The following is a 19,811-nucleotide window of genomic DNA, read 5'->3' on the forward strand; positions in this document are numbered from 1 at the left end:
TGGATTTACATCGCCCATGTTTGTCACGTGATGACATGGGGCCCTAAAATACTTTCCTATAGACTTGCATTGTAAAAGAGATGTCTATGAATCAGTTGATACAGTCATTTTAGTACCACTACCCCACAAAATGACATTTCACTACTGGGATTTGTTCCAAAATTTATTAGTGTATTGGTGACCGTTTCATAACCTTAAGGACGTGTTAAGAACTGAGATCGATATTTGTCATTTTTGAAAAGAGTGGTAATCTACTTATTCTAGGTCTGAGGGAGTGTTGTAATGCTAACATGATGATTTTAGCAGTTACGATGATCACTGTCTGAGATAGATTCTCTAGATTCTTTCCCTTTCCAAGGAAATATGTTGCCATAGTCTGTTATAGAGGATAGGAAAGTACACATGAATACATCATACATCACTGCCTAACTACATACAAAACACACGTTTATACACACAACTCTACACGCAGCACTGACACACATGACATTTACTGGTGTGTTTTGTTGAGTGATGATGGCAGAGGGGACAAAACTCCTGCCACTGCGGGCCTGTTTTCAGGCCAGAGATCTGTATCTGCGACCAGATGAAGGCGGTGTGAAAAATGGGTTGAGGGGTTGTGTGCTACATGGCGTGTGCTCTGCATGCAATGGCGTTGCTGTTAAGGTCTGACAGGTTGGGAGGCTAATAATTTTGGAGGTATTGTGTGTGATGTGTATGAGTTTGTTCCCGTTAGAGGCACTTGTCATGGTGAAGGAGCAGTAGGGGGTTGAAAAGTTTACCATGTTAGCATGGAAATATGAGCTAATTTAGCTGTAAACACAAAATACAGTTGAGACTGATGGAAATGTCATAAGTTTTGCATGTATTTGGTCATAAACCGAAGTGTTTGACAAATCGTCACCTTGGAATTATAAGGTTCTATATGACCTTATCTGAGTTATTTTTATCTTCGTATTTTACTTATTAACATTATGTGAGGTGGTTTTTGTTTGTTTTATAAGTTGTATTTGGACTTTGTATTTAAAAAAACAAAAGAGTGTCTTGTTTGCAATTTGGAATGCAAAAACTTTGGAGCACAATATCTCAAAACCACTCCACCACTCCTTCAAATGACAAACACCAAATTACTGTCTTCTTTATGCTTCACATACACCTGTAATGTCCGAAAACAACCCCACCTCCATTGACAATACCACTCCCCTCTTCCTTACCTGTTATTGTAGAAGGAAGCATTTCACATAGATTTCATCTCCCTGATGTTGGGTTGTGTCACTTTACGTCCCGTCACTTTACGTCCTGTCACTTTACGTCCTGTCACTTTACGTCCGGTGACATCACTTTACTTCCCGTGACGTGACGTCATGTATTTACAAGTTACGTCAAAAGTAACCCATAAAAAAATTACCTTTTTTTGAAAACTAACCATGATCTTTTTGATCTACTAAACCTAACCAACAGGGGCTAAAGGATGCCTTGAGCGTCATTGTCAGACAACGATGGCACCAAAGACAGAGTTATACATTTTTTACCGATTGATGGCCTGAATGAAAAGCCGGAGGATCACCAAAGTTATTCCAACTCATCTTGAAGGAAACATGACTGTGTGAACCACATTTCATCACACTCCATCCAGTTGTTGTTGAGATATTACAGTCCGAACAGCCTGACGTTGCCTTCCACTGACTCATGCCGGCGGCAGAACATATTGTTCTATAAAGAAAACAACACCATGAGGAAACTCTGCCCAGTTTACTTGGTGTTTGTCATCCTGAAGGTTTCAGCTGCTGAGAGGCTGCAAGTTCTGAGTTTCTCCTTCAGATGATCTGAAGCCATCACATTAATTTAGCACCTTGACACCGTAAAGTGGTTAGTGCTGCTTTTATCACCGATGCCCCCCTGAGATTTCTGCTCATCGTCTTACTCCTCTCTGTTCTCCTTTCCTCTTTCTCTTTTCTGTTTTTCTGTGGTTTCTTCTGCTCTCAGTCTTTAGCTTGCTTCAAGTTTTTAAACTGAATGTCAACTTTCTAAAGATTATGCCTGTTTCAGACCCATCACTGCTCCCTCTGAGTGTCTGTCCACTTCCATCAGGAAGTCTGTTGACATGTATTCATGGCCTCATAGGAAACACTGTATATATGAGCTTTCTACGGGAAGGCAGTGTACATCCCAGCTAACATAGGTGTATATTTGTGGGGGAGACAGACACAGAGCATATGTCATAACATAAGAGTAGCGGAGGACATTTGTTTTTGACAAATTGAAGACAATTACTCCATAGATTGATGCAGAAAAGGCACAAAATAGTGAAAAAGAATTCACCAGAAGGCAGGAATTTCAGTGTTTGATGCTCAAAATGTTCTGGGCAGGACCTCCAAATATATGTCCCCCTGAAATGAATACTGAGCCTTAGCCAGCTTTAAAATAATAATAATAATAATAATTTGCAATGGATTGTACATTCAGACATTCCAGCAAATATTAATGTGCTACAAGATAAAAACAACAGCATAAAAAATCAGATAAAAACAACAAAAACAAAAGCATATTTACAAATAAATAAATAAAAGCAGAAAAGCAAGTGGAGCAGCCAGCAAGGAGTCACTTAAAAGTCATAAGTTTTGCTAAAAAGGAATGTTTTGAGTCCTTATATAAGCTCTTATTTGAGCTTTTATATGGTGAATACTGTCCTTTAACTGTCTACTGTTGTTAAATCCAATACTTTGGCCAAATTGAAATTCTTGTAACGCCACAGTGACTTTCTGTTTACAACGTTGATTGCCTTTGATTGCATGGCTCTGCAGAGGATTCTTAACAACCAGTTCACACATTACCGAAGTCTTTACAAGATAAGACATTTCTTAAATTTTAATGACGCAGGCTAATTAAATCACTAATTTGAAACAAGTTAGTCGTTGCTAGGAATTTAGGAAGAACTTAACACACAAACTGAATCCAGAGATGCATTTACCTCCTGTTACATGCCTCTAATGATAGAAAATTTTACAATTTAAAACTGAAATACTCAGATAGGAAGCTGTGGCTCTGCCCATGTGTATTAATGTTTTTAATTTGGTTTCTACTTTACGTATTTTTAATGTAAACCCTGCAGACATCACATATCATCTGCTACTGGTCTGCCTATTGTTGCTAGAATTAAAACACAACCTAACAAAGCTGCACAAGCCTGAAGCAGTCTCCTGATGCTATTCTCTAAATCGTCTTTTGCCATTGCTTTCAATTAAACTTTTGGCTCTACCCTTCTGTTTTTTTTTAATTTTGCCATTATAATGTTATTTCAGTCAATGTCTTTTGGAAAACACTTTGAATGCAGCAATAAGGTTGCTTTTGCCTGCCTGGAGAGAAGTGTGACACAAAATTAGCGACCAATTTTGGCTGTTCAGGGATCCCATAGCTCCCCCTAACTCACTGATGTTCAAATTGAAAACTCAGCCTGGAGGTCGTACGGAGCCACAGAGAAGATAATCCTGTTAAATTCTGTGTTGTGAGCCTCACCGATTCAAGAGAAGCTTCTGCCTTTTAGAAATTCTAAATTTGCAGAGCCGTGTGACTTGTGGTGGTGAGAGTGGACCCTCAGGGCTGCTTCGGTTACAGGATGACAACTCCTCTCTGCTTTAAAAATGTTCACATTTCCGGAGCGTGTAAAAGTACAGTAGGGTTGTAAAACTTGTTCATCATCCTGCATAATGTCTCTCTCTGCTCTGATGGGATTTCATTTTTTCTTTCGGTCTACAGCACTGTATTACCAGAGGGCAATGTCGACACAGTAAAGAGTTAATCAGTGTGTGTCAAACAAGTAGGCGTTGATATCAAACACATGCTCCCGTCCCCAATCAGAAACAAATACTTCACCTTGTTTTGAGCTTTAAGTGTCATGTCCTACCTGCAGAGGAGAGACCGTATCGTTATCCTCCAAAGATCCACCTGAGTTTCATCAGTATTTTGTGGATAACTGAATACCAGATAAATATATGAAGACAGAATAAAGGGACAATTCAATGTCCCACCCTCAGTTTGTGCCTGGAGGACAAAACTACGACAAAAATGGAAATCTAATATTCACATTGTTCTAGGAGAGGACCAGGATTGAAGGTCGGCACAGACATTTTCTTTTTCAGCAAAATGTAATTAAAGTGTAGTTGTAGCCTGCTTGTCAAAGACGGCCCTGAGAAATATTCTGTGCAGCCCCTGATCATGACATAACAGGGAAAGAGTGCATTCCATTTTATTCATCCATGGTCCATTTCAGTACTTTTAAATATTTACATATCACACACTACTTAATAAATGTGTCAAACTGTGCCCCCTGAATAAGCATCTGTCAGGTTAGGGATGACAACTTGTAGAAAGCTACTGGTTGCACGACAAGCAACTAGTGGCACCTTGTGAGTGTCACATAAATCCCATTTGGTGATCAGTGTTGGTGCTGGTAGCTAAAGTTAGCAATTCTGGTGCACAACTCGCTACTGCATTTTGCTGGGTGGCCTGCATTCATATGCAGTCTCCCTAATGTGGCAGTCGGTCATCAAAAGTTTGAGAACACCTGACTTAATGGCCCAGTGTGGCAAATATAGTTGCATCTACCATGAAGTTGAGAACTGATGAACTTCTCCCATGTGCCAAATATGCAGGAGAATTGTGGTGGCTAAGGCAAAGATGCAATGGCCCTATTCAGAGCCAGTGTTTGGTTTGTCTATTCTGAGCTACTGTAGAAACATCATGTGGGAGAGGACCTATTAACTACTTCTAAAGGTACTGACACACCAAACTGACACAAGAGAGCTAGCGGTGACTGTGATGCCTATGTCTCGGCCAGTATGTTGCACATGAACACACTGCAAAGACTACAAGCAATGGCCAACTAGAATATACGTTCTGTGCCTGCATGAGAGGAAATAACCCTTTATACCAGCAGACAGCAGTTGCCTGTAATCATCTTTCAAAAAGGGAAACTGGAAAACCATCATGTGACCTTTGTTTGCTTTTCTCATCTCCATTTGAGCTAAACTGCCAATCAGAGTAATATCACTCACCCACAGGCTTTGCCATCTCTAATGCTGATTCAATGGCCTGAAATGGCTGCAAAAAAAGATGCCTACGATGACAAGGGCCAATGGTGTGGGACACACAACAAAAACCAGGTCAAGAACAGCCCAACATTAACTGATTATCAACCATTGGCTTGGTATTTCCAGGCCTTATAATGAAAACACCATATTTATTTTCGGGTGATTATCTACAAAAATATAGTTAGGAGTAGTATGTCCCAGTTCGGCCAATGCATACCCCTAAATCCCACACACTGGACCTTTTGAGTATGAAAAGTAAAGTATTCATTGTGCAGTAAATCATTCAGACAAGTCTTCCAACTAACACAACCAAATAGGTTGTTTGTTTGTATCCTCTATGATCCACAGAAGAGTTTCTTACTACTGCCCTTACTCTGCAGGAGGTAAACACATCATCATGCTCAAAGGACAGAATAGGTCCTATTTGACTGTTTACAGTTGCATTTTTAAGCATATGGTTAACGTTATGAAGCAGTCACAACTTGGTTAGATTTAGAGAAAAGATCTGGGTTTTGGTTGAAATAAGTATGTTTGTTACTGCATGATGTATGAGTTTTTACATATGTCAAAGGCACTCTCTGTATTAGTGAGACTAGACTCAATTTAAACACTGGTTGTGGCAATTTGAACCTGAAAAAAAGACTGCAAATGTGAGTATCAAACATTAAAAGTTGGCATCGCACGCAGCATCACATTCTTTGATTGCATATTCCCTGATCCCAGGGTAGAAACCAGAACTCTGCTTATTTCAGATATGTTTTATTTAGGTTCGGAGCTCATGATAAGACCTCTTTACACACTGATGCATTGAGAAGTTTGTCATTAATCATTTTTTAAATGATAAAAGAGCTTTGTGTTACTGTTTCTAAAGTATTTATGTTACACTGTGTTCAATGTTGTGATGCACTGCTGAGCTACAGGTGAGCCAGCTTCATCGGAGCGTACTGTGTTTTTCCTGTAATTTGACAAATGACCTCCTTCAGTCTAAACAATATGCCCCCTCTATCCTGTCTCTGTCTGAAATCATCAGCACAGACACATCTCGCCTCATGGTTCTTCAGCAGGGTCTCTGTGGTTTTCCTCCCTGAGTGCCGAGCAGAAAAAGCCTCAGATGTTTGACAAGTTGAAACCCTGACCTCCAGAGTCCAGGAGCTCTTTCAACAAAACTTTTTGTTTCTTTTTCGTGAACTTCTGTATCAATGCGCATTTCTGAGAGAGTGACACAGAGCAGAAAGAGCAAAAAGGCAAAAAATATAGTCGGAATAAGAGGAGCGCTATCCCACAAGTCATTGCTGCATTCAGTTTGATGTATTTCCTCTTCTGACACCAACCCCAGTCTTTTTGTGTCATCTGAAAGACAACGCCTGCTTCAAACAGACTTCTACTTAAGAATGTGTTCACTTTAAAGTAATGCTGAAAATTGTTTTTAATTTGCATTGCGACAATTCCTGCAGTGATCTCAAATGATAATTTCCAGAGAATGGGAAAACAATTGTAAATGCTTGTATAACAGGCATAAAGATAGCATTTTAAACCAAAAGGTGCATAAAATGAAGGCAAGTGTCAAAATAATTCCTTTAGCTCTATTTGATACCTTCACATTTGACCATAAATGTACAAGAAGCTGCATTTATTGTGAAAGAACCTCTGGGTCAGCAAAAAAAAACGTCATAATTGGCCATTCACTATTTACTGTTGCTACACCTGTCAAGCTCCCCATTCACATGCCGTTTACAAGGATGATTTAGCAAAATCCTAAGCTACAGTAGGTCTTTGTGTGCTCGCAGAAGTCAACAGAAGCAGCTTCTTGTTTCTAATCAGCAGTGCATTTGATCAGCTAAAGTTAGCTAGCTAATTAAAACAGTCATTAGAAGCATTCATTTGTCCCTCTGTCCATTAAACTGATCAATGGGAAACTCCTGGAGGAAAGACAGAAGGGTGAGGGGACAGATAACTGAAGGTTTTTATCGATGTTGTTAACATTTTAAGTGAGACATGTTGGTTTCCTTGTAATTTATGTACTAAGGAGTGCATGTTGTGAAATGTAGCCTATGTTAGGGATGGTCAGCTTGCTTTTCCCGGGGGCCACTTTTGCAAAATGATAGGCTTAACAAATTAATAATATTTATCAGTTAAAATGAATAAACATAAAATGGCCACATCTCATCTTTCTTTTAAATTTCCTGACTTACTAAGTTAAAGGATCTGAGGATGTTCAGGGGTTAACAAAGACGTCTCTGTTGGGGAGCCTTCCCCAGCACTTTTATTTATTTATTTATTTATTTATATATTTATATATTTATTTATTTATTTATTTTTAACAAGCTTATGTTTGATGTTTTTTTTTTTATGCACTCCGGCAGCAAAACCAAAAAGAAAAGAGAGAAAAAAAAATCCCAGTTTGAATCAATTTATTTTCGTTGTGAGTCAGAAAATGGTCAGTAAGACACCCAGCACCCTACCTGCCTCGCAATTTAACTATCTCTTTAAATGTTTGTAGTCCTTAACATGGTATTAGTTTTACTTCAGGCTAATGTTTGCACATGGGCTTATATATAATGCTATAACGCCTGTGTGTTTTGTTGCAATACAGCCTACTGGAATCCAAGACAATTTTCTCACATGGGAGCCAATAAGTCAGCGTTTCCCAAATCTGTCCTCCAGTACCACTAGTCCTGCAGGATCTCTCCCTCCCCTACACAGATGAATTAAATGATGAGCCTGTCATCAAGCAGCTTCAGGAGCTCATAACGGGTTGATCATGTGAATCAGCTGTGTTGGAGCAGGGGGAGATCTAAAGTGTGCAGGACAAGTGGTATTCAGGGAGAGGTTTGGAAAACGCTGTTAAAAAAATAACCTGTACCTTTAAGATAAACAGGATTTTCCTAAACAATATTTAGTTCAGACTCACATAGAGGTAATCCCTCTCAATCATCACTTCTGACCCACTCTCAGTATGTGGCGGTGTCTTTATCTGCAGATCTTCTTCCCCTTTGCCTGTATTTTCTTATTATCCTCTTATTTTCATTGTGAAGGATGTTTTTGGCGGTGTGTGCCTTCAATGCTCAGGCAAAATAGGTCTTTATAAAAGTGTGGTGCCCAGGTACCTGACTGTAAGAAGCAGGCATCCAAGGGACACTGCACCGAAAAATCACAAATTTCTAATCAATATCTGTGTTTAACAGAGTTGTCTGTGTTTGTAGGTGTGTTGTGGTTGTCGGTTGTGTCGGAGGTGCTCTACATCCTGCTGCTGGTGGTCGGCTTCAGCTTGATGTGTCTTGAGCTTTTCCACTCCAGCAACGTCATCGACGGGCTCAAACTCAACGCCTTCGCCGCCGTCTTCACCGTGCTGTCTGGTAAGACGTGACCCCTGATAGAACTCCCAAAACCTTTTAGGCCTATTTACCTTCTCCCTGGAAACATTTAGAAATGCCCTGAGGATAAGGAGGGAGACTGATGCAGATTTGTGAGAGGCTGACCGGGGTCAGAGGTTATCCTGAAAGCCTTCGCTGTGTAGGATTGTAGGATTTTTCTCCCAACTCGTGTTAAACCTCTTACACAAGAAGTTGGCTCTGTGTGCGGCACTGCTCTCCACCTCCTCAGACCTCTCTGAGGATGTCTCACAGCTGACCAGTGATTCTTTTACAGCACCGTTTCCCCCCGCTAACCTGTGAAGCTGTGATCATAATTCCTATTTCTTACCCATCATGCCACAGGTGATAGATTTGATCTGTATTACAGTATCTAATGACATGAGATGCTAATATCATTCATCAGGAAAATGTTAATCGACGTTTGAAAAATCAATATCGCGGCAGCGTGGGGAGTCCAGCCTATATTACTGAAACAGGATCAAGACATGAATTCTTAAAGATACTACAGCACTCACACTTTGAAAAGAACGATTTGCTGATTGTACACATTTTTTTTAAAATCATGCATGTAACTTAAAACTGTATTCAGTAGATCCATCAACTTTCATGATATATTATTTAATGTGAAAAATAAATAAATAAAAAATTCCATTCTTTGAGTGACTGTCATGGTACAGTTACAATATTTACATTACAATGCTGGTTAACACTAATACTTCAGTGACAAGTGCTTTAACCAAAGCATGTCTCATTTATAAGAGGAGCAATTTGTGTATCTGCACACAAACTGGGTGAAAGGATTAAATGTGTTGCCTTCTTGGAATAAAGAAAAAAGGCAATAATTAACTGTTTCCCATCATCCCATTATTTCATCTCTTCTTTTGCAAATATTTAACGGGATCTGGAGATAAAAAAAAGCACAGGAAACAACTCCCCATGTTCCACCAGCTGACTGCTTTAAATGTGCAGCATCAGTAGGAAATGTTGGGTTAGCATTAGCATTAGCTTAGCTCTAATACAGCTGTAGGAGATCGAAGCTGTTATCATAACTGTTACATGAAACTAAATACAATAACATTGGATTACATACTGCACAGTTTCCTGTCAACACCCTGTGTCTAAGTAAGCATGGCGGACCCCGCCACAGTTTCTCTTTTTGTATTTTCTTTAATTCAAGCCAAAATATGGCAAGACAGCGGACATTCAGCTTCTCTGTTTCTCAACTCCATCAAGTTAACCTGAGTCTGTTACATTAACACCTGACTCCCGCAAACAATGGCAGTAAGAACTATAGTTAGGCTACTTTTACTCTCACTTGAGGCTTGGGGGACAGAAAAAAACATACAAACTTACAAGTGAAAAGTACATTTGAAAGTACGGATGCTATAAATACTAAAGGAATAATTACTCTATTTAAAAATTCAATGGAACTAAGTCAAAAATACCAATGTGGAATTATTTTAGGTAAAATATCCATTTTTCCACATTATTGTGTAACATATAAATCAGTTTGGTGACTTAAAAAATATCCTCCAAAATGTTTTGTACATTAACTGAGGTTACACAATGAACAATAAATACAGGCCATTAGTTATAACTATAACCTAAGAAATTACAGCTGTAATTATGTTGTACCATGTCATGTTGTTAGTAGAGTTGCAACAGTATGAGACTTTCATGTTATGATAACCATCTCAGAAAATATTGCGATGCCACTCAATCGTAGTATTACAGAATAGTTATTATTAATATAATCAGTTGCAACAAATGTTTTATTACTACATTTGAAAACTTGAAACTATTTTTTTAAAGAAATTATGTGTTGAAAAACGGTATGATACCCGTCAATTCTCATACCCGTCCTGACTTTGTGTAAACCAATGTGATGTGATATAAAGTAGGTGATAACAAAAGTCACCAATTTCTTTGATTAGTAATTATTGAGAAATTATGTGGGTAAACTTGGTTGTAGCATTTAGTGCAAGAACCAATATAAGTTCAGAAAGTTAAAAAAATAAATATTATAAAACTAGAATAGTGCCAAAGTAGTGCCACTAAAGTTGTCTGTTTTGATATAGAATTATAATCGATATATTATTTAGTGAAATATATCAACATAATATTGTATGAAATGCTAAATACTGCAAAACGTGAGAACATTAAACACTTTTGTAGCAGCTGATTTGGACACACACATCCATGATTAAAGCCATATCATCGACAAATTGCAATTGCAAATGCAGTAAAGATGATGAGGGTTCCTTGTGCACTTGCTAGTGTGTGACATGCACACACACATAAATACACACACATATTTCCTCGAAATCTCTGCCGTCAGGGTGTCAAGGTCAGGGAGAAATTATGCTCCCTTTATAGTGAACTGTAAATCTGGAGCAGCTGAGGTTTATTTACTGTGGCACGATGCTGCACACATACACACACAAACTGATTACAAACACAGACACGTGGCTCTAACCCATCACACACATCCACGTGAGACACACACACATACACACACACACACACACACACATACACGCACACATAGAAAGGTTTTGATGTATAACCGCTGCATTAATGTCATTCTTTCTAATTCACTTATTTACATAGTGGCTTTTTTTGATTTACTGTATGTTTATGAGTGATTGTGTCCCCATCTCTAATTGATTGGGCGTCTCACATTAAATCAATTGGTGCTGTATAATGACTAATTATTACAGTTACACGTGTTCTGATTTATTACTGATAATATGTTGAGCTGCAACTTAGAGGTGAAGTGATTTACTGTTGTTTTGTTAATGGTAATTATCCTGTCAGATTATCTTGTGCTGAGGGTTAGTGTTATGTAAGAACAAGAAAACATACTGAGGGTGTTGCTGCACTATTTGAGAGCCTTAAGATTAGTGGAATTTTAAAGTGTGGGTTCATCCTGATGGTGGTGCTTGTGTGTCAGTTGTGTTAATAAAAATCTATTCTCATAATCTTAATGAGCGATTGTTTTGTTACTTGGAAACATTTGGTCTGTGGGTAAAAGAACAAAATGGCTTCTGAAATAACAGAGCTTTTACTGACAACATATGTGGTTTATCTGCTATACAAGAAGAAACACCTTTTAGCCGTGTCATAAAATTTCAGAAGGCTTTTGCCTGTATAAAAGATGACCTTCTCAGTTTCAAATGACTAAAATCCAGTATAGGTGGTAAATTTCATCATGCCCTCAGCTCTTTACCAAACCGCAGCTGCAGGTGTGCAGGTCAGTGACTATAGAACAGGTAGGTTCCCAGCCACATTTGGTGAAAAACAATGGGGCATGCTCTCTCCCACACTGTTTTCTAGATACACTTGTTTTTACTTCCATTTTTCACAGATCAAGATCTAAGACTGACCTATGTACTCAATAGTTTCCCCTCAATTTTAGTCACAGATTTGTTGAAATCCATGTTAGTAAGCAATTCTCTTTTTAGATTATCCAAACTATCCACCTGACAGATGTGGCATATCAAGATGCTGGTTAGTCAGTGTGATTATTAAACAGGTGCACCAGATGGTCAAAGTTAAAGGCCACTTTAAAAAGTGCACTTTGATCACACAACACGATGCCACAGATGTCACAAGTCACGAGGGAGCATGTCATTAGCATGCTGACTGCAGAAATGTCTATCTGAGCTGTTAACCATGAACTCTGTGTTCATTTTACAACTGTAAGATGTTTCCTGTGTTGTTGCCCTGAATTTGGCATTACATCCAACCAACCTCATAACAACACAAGTTGGTTATAACGATGAACAGCTGTCAGCTTAATGAGCATGCAGGATGATGGTTTGTGCATAAATTCTTTGGTTGTGCAAACTAATTGTTGCGTCACCTGTTCAGGTGGCTTGTCTCAGACGATCTAAGAGGTAAAATCTCTGGATGTTGAGGTCCTGGGCTGGTGTGGCTTCATGTGGTCTGCTGTTGTGACGCTGGTTGGATGTATTGCCAAAATTCACTGACCAGCATTGGAGATGGCTTCTTGTGAAATACACATTAAGTTCATGGGCAACAGGTGGACATTTTGAAAGTCTGCATGCCAATGGCACACTCCCTAAAAATCTGAAACATCTGTGGCATTAAAAAAAAGTCTTAGATCCTCAACATAAATCTCTAAAAATGTAAGAAAAAAAACAACAAAGAACTGTTGCATTTAAGTTTTTGTTATTATAGTAGTATATAGAAACAATCTAGCTCTTGACATGAAGCAAGCGGCTATTTACATCACATGACTTTATGGTTTTCACTCTCGTATGTGCAGATGATATAGTCATCTTTGCAGGGACTAATAAATGCATGAGATTTACAAATACTTAAGACTTGTTCTAGATAAGCATCTTACCTTTGAAGAAGGAATAAAAGTCTTATCAGACTGTGCAGGTAGGGCACTGGGAGCTGTCCTTGATAAGGTTACGCTATGTAGACATCTTGGTTATTAAACCTACACATAGCTGTATCGATCTTGTGTCTATCCTGTTTTAGATTATGTTGCAGGGGTCTGGGGTTATTGCAAGCAAAATAAATGTGACATGGTTATGAACAAAGATATGCACTGTTTTCTCGATGTACAGAATATGACGCCAAAGCTTACAGTATGTGATGGCACGGGATGGGAGCCATCTGAAGTGTGGCACAAGGGTGACATGTTACGACTGTGGAATAGATTCACAACCTTAGCCTAGGCTGGACAAAAAGAGACACACATGTCAGTTAACAAATTAAGTGGTTTGTTAACCAAAATAGTAATCAAAACTAATCAAAAAATAAAAAGAGAAATCTGTAGAGTCACTTATGGAGGGATCGGGTGTGTAAAAATGTGTTGTAGGAGGTGTTGTGCAGTAAAAGAGACACAAAGAAAAAGGGTCTGCCAGCATCAGCTGACTACTGATCTGTCTTATGTGTGCATGGTACACACCAGGCCCAGGTGTGTCCTGTGCCATTGATTGCACTCAATCAAATGTGCTTCCCTGGGATGAGACAACGAAGCACAAGCAGAGGAACCTAGCAGAGGGGCTGTCACACAAACACATTTTCCTAGGGTTTTTCAAATAATTATCCTTGGGCAAGGGAGTTTTCAAAAATATTTGGCAAGGCAGATCTCCAATATGATATATCTATATATAGAAATAAATGATCTTGTTGTAGTCAAATAAAATGATACCATTCCGAAATATGAACAGAAATGGTTGCAAGATTTTTTTGTCAAAACAACTTGAGAGCATACAGTTTAATTAAACATATTTAACATCCAGCATTATGTCACCATTAACCCAACCAGAGCACAGAGATCATTCTGTGCCCAGTTGGGATGTGGTATCTTGCCTCTGGAGGATACCATAGTATGAATTTCAGTATCTCAGTAAGAAACTAGACTCAATTCCAGGGTGAAATTGAAAGTGTGATCTTTGAGAGGTCAAAAATGAAATACTTTTTGTGCTCTTTTGTCCTTTGTATCACAATCTAAGATATAGAGTTCTTAAAATGTCCGCAGAATGTCCAGATGTGTTTTCTGTCTAATGAATGTCGACTTCTTGTTTACAGACTAAGTGTTTCACCTCAGTTTGTGTTAAATGCCTACCAACAGCTTGGGAGGGCACTTTGATTTTGATGTCTTAAAAGCACAGACTGTGCTTCAGATGTTCCTAAATTATGTTTTATAGCACAAATGTCTAAGGAGGCTTGTGTTTATAGCTGCTTTGACTTGTTTGACTTTGTTTGGCATGCATGCAGGTGTATTTGTTCTGTCACTCTCATTATGCTATTCCTCTCATTTTTGTAATGTTTTTAGTGCCATGTAAGCCCATGTGGGGTGGGTACCTTTTTCTGCATGACACTTTAAAACATAAATTACTTTATTTTGACTTACAGCACCAGTTATGGAAATCAAGTTATTTCTTTTTGAGATATCCTGTCATGGTGAAGGGATCATTTTGACCTGATGATGAAACTAGAAGAAAAATCAGGGATCATCATCATAGGACTATGAATATTTATAACAAATGCAATGGCAATTTATTTTCTAGTTGTGGAGATTTGCAGACCAAGCTGTTTGCTAACCATCAACCAGGAAGCTAGAAGTAATAATACGGCCTACTCTTCCTATAAGTGGCCGGTACTTGCTGCCTTCATTGGTTGGGTTGGTTAGGTTTAGGCAAGAGGACTGGGTTTAGTTAGGGTTAGATTTAGAATGCCAGGATGAGCCAATCAGAGGCAAAGTAAAGCAGAGTAAGGTGTGTCATTCTTTGGCCGTCCTAGGATTTTTAAATTCACCACCTGGACAGACATTAGATCACTGAACCACTTCCTGACAAAAGGGGGGATTTAATTTAGTTATGCAAGGGCAGAATCACAGAAAAATGTCAATACAAATGTTATTTGTGTCTTCTCAATATTACAGATGTATGTCAGTTGGCTTTACAGTCCGCAACAAAACAATGGTTTTCAACCAGCCGAGGCTATCCAAGGAGAGAAACTGCAAAGCCAGTGGGATGATTTTGAGTTTATAACAGCGAGAATAAAAAAAGCAAGAGTCTACAGTTATGCTGGCAGCTCTGTGAAGCTGTAATTTGAGGAAAATGTTAACCTCAGCATGCTAGCATGCTCATATTGACAGTGCTAATATTCTGATGTTCTAGCAGGTGTAATGTTTACCATATTAACCATCTTAGTTTAGCATGTCAGCATGCCGATGTTTGCCAAAAATGGACAAATAAAATATTGAACTGATGAAGGCACAAGAAAAAATTGGTAGAGGATCACCAAAATCAGTAGGATTTATCCCCAGGGGACCTTAAATGTATATGCCTACTAAATTTTATGCCATTCCAGACATGGAGACATGTCCATGTGATTTTAAAATGTTCAACATGGGCAATTTGTTTGCATCTCAGGATTTTATGACTCTGCTTCACAGACTTACGGAGAATCATTTTCATAGTTATTTGTTCCTGTTGGGGACTGTGTTTGTTAAAGAAAATGTTGCCTTTAATGAGTGTGTGTGTGTGTGTGTGTGTGTCACAGGTCTTCTGGGTATGGTGGCTCATATGATGTACACTCAGGTGTTCCAGATCACAGTCAGTTTGGGTCCTGAAGACTGGAGGCCACACAGCTGGGACTATGGCTGGTCCTTCTGGTCAGTGCGCTCGCACACACTAACACACACACACACACACACACAAATACACACACACACACACACACCTACACGCACACACACACACACACACACACACACACACACACACACCACACACATACACATGCACACACACACACACACGTATGCCCCTAAATTTGATCAAACTTGTGTTAAAGTCCCCTGCTTAATTAATGATTTAATTTTTGTATTTTCACCTGTTTTAAGATGACAAAATATATAATTATCCAGCACAGTTACACTCACGATGTGGATAAACAAAGAGATGAACAAACAGTCTCATCATCCCTCCATCTAGTCAACATAAAACATCTCTTGAGGATGTTGCTTGAGGCATTTGCTGTTGGAGCGTGTTGAGGTACACAGGGAGCGACACGCTTGTTGTTTCTGGGATAATTAGCCAGACAAGATGCACCTTGACCTCCAACGGCTCTGTACTCAAAGGTAAAGCCGAGCTGCAGCTGCTGTCTGAGCTCACTTTGCTCATTTGTGGATCAAAAATGGGGTATTTCAGTGAAGAGCACCGTAAGGACTTCACATTCACACAGGCTCCGAAGCTGAACCACAAATTTCAAAAAGACTCTCAAGACTACAGTTTTCCATTCCCCTCTTGTCCAGTGAAAAGCATGTATTTCCACATGTGTTGATGTTGAGTGTTTGTGATAAACTGCCAGATTAAGTCTTCCTATATGTGCTGAGAAGATTCTCCTACTTCTTAAGCTAAATAAACTCTTTAAAAACCCTCTTGGATCAGATGGAAAATGCATCGTCACACAGCTGAAAACAGGGCTGCTTTTCTGACACTAGCATGACGACAAAACAGTGAAATAACTGTAACAAGAAGCTTTTAAAAGTAGATTTTTCTCTGTCAGTCACTCAGTTGAAGGCCTCTCATTTAACACCACGAGGGAGTCGTTCAATGTCGTTAAAGATGAATAAAATCAGCAGGAATGATGAATTTCTAGCAGAGCGGGAGGCCAAAAAGCTCCTTCAGGATGAATAAAAAGTGTGAATGAGGTCTATTCTGAGGACAGAGAGATGTGCAATGTCACATATTCTGTTTAATGCTCTCTAGAAACTGACCTTAGCTTCATTTACAGCCTGAAACAATAGCTGACACATTAAGAAATTCTCTAATAGATGGATAATCAAATGAACTGCATCATATCATATCAGAAAAGAAAGTCAATTCACTTTTTGGAACAATAGTTATTTATTTAAGTGTCATTGATCTTGTTGGTACTTTGTGATTTATTATAGTAAATTTATTCTGTTTTTTTGTGCTTGACTTTTAGCACATTGAGCTTCCTCTGTGAGAATAGTCCTTAAATTATTTACAGTGGAGAAAAAAGCCACTGACATTAAACAGTGTGATATTAAATTATACACCATAGTTTGGATTCTTGCTTTATTAGATTAAGAGCGATGTATTGCATTTGCCATTTTGGACTTTTGTTCTTGTCTCTTTTCATGGATTACGTGTGCAGCATGTTTACAGCTCGTTGCTTGACATTTTTCTTGGTGTTCAGTATTTTGAGTCTGCTCTAAGGGACTGTTAGCTTCCCTATTATCTACCTGATAATTCCTGTCAAAGCCGAGACACGTTCTCAATTAGCAGCACATCAGTTATGTGCCCGCTAACATTAACTGGAGCAGAGGCCGAGGCTGAAGAGCCCAGAGAACTCACTGAATCACCACAGATGTTTCTCTGAGTGGTTTGAGTCTTGCCTCAGAGTATCTCAGCGACATTGTCTGTCAATCTGTCCCCTAATGCACCAACAATTTGGTCAAAAGGAAAATATCTTGGCAGCTATTCGCCTGATTTCCATAGACGTTTGGGTGAATATCCAGTGATAAATCAATGATAAACTCCAGCCAGCCAACATCCTGATAAACTCCCGCCAGCCAACATCCTTTTTTTTGTGATCAAATTATTGAGATTTTTAGAAGGACTGGAAGGGATCATTATGATAGACAATGTGCTGTGTCCCAATTCAGGGTCTGCATCCTTCAAAGGACACAGCCTACGCAGTTTATGGAGGCGACTCTTTTGAAGGCACCTCCATAGGCCGCATCAACCATTGTTAAACAGGACAGTCTGGCCTTCAAAGGATTTCCTGGTTGCGTCACCAGATGTTCCTGCTCTTACCCTCACGTCACAATTGATTTCTGCTGCCCAGGCTTGCGCGACACAGAGAGAAAGGAAAAAAGTACATAGACAAACTAAAGAAACTTACATTTAAAAGTGAAATCAACGCTCCAATCGTTGTCTCCGCTCTGTGCCACCATGATGAAAAATATCTCTGAAAACTGAGCAGGGGCGCACAAAAAATCTTGGGATATGGAAGGCTGCGAAGGATAGTAGCGGTGTATCCTCCAAAAAGAGGGAAAAGAAGGTCGCATTTGTGGGCTGTATTTGAAGGAGCCATCAAATTGGGACAGCCTTCGCATGGTGTGTTCAAATGCAACCTCCGGAGGATGCAGAACCTGAATTGGGACACAGCTAAAGTGCATGCCAAAGTGGGATGTAGTCAACAAAGCATGTTGTGGTGTAAAGTTTGCTTGTGTGTTCCCTTCCCCTCTATGCCATAACCATCATGACTGTCCACGCTGTTGTTGTTGTGCTGCTTCATCCCAACATGTGCATTTGTTGAAATCACGGAAACGGCATCCTGCAGCATAAACAGCTGACACAGAAGAATGGAGTCACATCCCCTAGTCTGATTAAAATATTTCATAATACATTAAAGACTCATTGTTTCTTCCTCTTCCCTCTTTGTGTCTCTTCAACCAGCATGGCCTGGGGTTCCTTCACTTGCTGCATGGCGGCCTCCGTCACCACCCTCAACTCCTACACCAAGACAGTGATCGAGTTCAGACACAAACGCAAGCTGTTTGAGCAGGGCCTGCGCGAGGAGCAGAACTACCTGGACCAGGAAGCTTTCCACTACTTCCGGGACCGTTCCCTCCAGTCCATCTCCAGCACTGTGGAGGTCTACCCCGGCCACGGTGGGACCAGAACCGGACTTGTCGTCGGTGGCCCCGGTCCCGGTCCAGGACCAGGTCCAGGTCCTGGTCCCGGAAGGGGCAAGATGAGAGCCGCGTCGGCTTCTATAGACCTGGGGGAGAACACAGACTCACTGGGGGAGGAGCAGTGCTGAATCATCCAGGGAACGTGAGGGTCATGTGGGATGACAGGACGAACTGCTCCTTTAGGTGAGAACTTGCCACAAGTTCCGCCACCGAACACGAAAGCACAGCAGCCCTTATTTTCTGTTTGAAGAAGGTTAACTTGAAAAGAACACATGAAGTCACAGAAATTAATTAAATTAGGTGGATATGTTCTTTATATATTAAATGAAAACCAGTATAAAGTGTGAAAAACAGCTTTGACTTTGAGAATTACAATTCTTCATGGATGGAAAGCAGGTGTTTCTCCAGCATATTTTAAGGTGCTATGTGTAGTATTTCAACATCAATATTATCAATTTTGATACATTAAAGTAGGCCGCTGTGGCCAGAAGTGGCAGTTACGAAATAATGATGAATGCTGAAAAGTAGCGCATCAGTAGCACAACTAGAGAACCATTGTAATGTTAGTGTTACAGGAACCAACCTTAAAGTTGCTAACATTAGCTACCATAAGGTGCAAGTTGTACCAGACAAACCGAGGCTATAGCCACACCTGAGATTAGTGAACTGAGTTGAGGAGCATATATTGCTTATATATTAAACCTTTTGTTTGTTACAGGAGGAATATGTTATATTTATGTCATAGATATAATTAGACAGATTACAACTAAAAAGTCAGAGAGATGACATTAGAAAAGAGCTTGGGTGGATATCTTGGATAAGAGAAAAATCAACAATTACAATCGAGTGTTATGCATGCAGGTTGAAATTAATGGGAGCTGTAGTTTAATTGCAGAGAATTTAACTGTTTAACTTTGTTAACATCACAAAGGAGACCCGAATATGGGCAGTAAACCAAAGGAACATGTGTCACTTTTTCAGGAGGAGACAAAAGAAAAACTTACAGAGGAGGTAGAGGAGCAGGAGCTAGCCCAGATGTGATGTCAGGACTTCGGCTTTATTTATGAATTTTCTTGTTTTCTCACCAGCACCTTGTAGCCATTAGAAGAACTGGCTTTAAAGTCCACA

At 39.5% G+C, this 19,811-nt stretch overlaps 1 protein-coding gene across 1 annotated transcript in view; it reads left to right on the forward strand.

The window, feature by feature from the left end:
* gsg1l (gsg1-like) overlaps positions 1-19,348 on the forward strand; it is a 45,382-nt gene extending 26,034 nt beyond the window's left edge. The window contains exons 3-5 of the mRNA XM_042505100.1: positions 8,294-8,446; positions 15,515-15,626; positions 18,445-19,348. Of these exons, the coding sequence (XP_042361034.1) occupies positions 8,294-8,446; positions 15,515-15,626; positions 18,445-18,811 (632 nt within the window). The 3' untranslated portion in view covers positions 18,812-19,348. The remainder of the gene's footprint in view (positions 1-8,293; positions 8,447-15,514; positions 15,627-18,444) is intronic.
* The last annotated feature ends 463 nt before the right edge of the window (positions 19,349-19,811 follow it).

This window comes from Plectropomus leopardus, chromosome 17 (assembly GCF_008729295.1).
Source record: "Plectropomus leopardus isolate mb chromosome 17, YSFRI_Pleo_2.0, whole genome shotgun sequence".
Classification (NCBI taxonomy): domain Eukaryota; kingdom Metazoa; phylum Chordata; class Actinopteri; order Perciformes; family Serranidae; genus Plectropomus; species Plectropomus leopardus.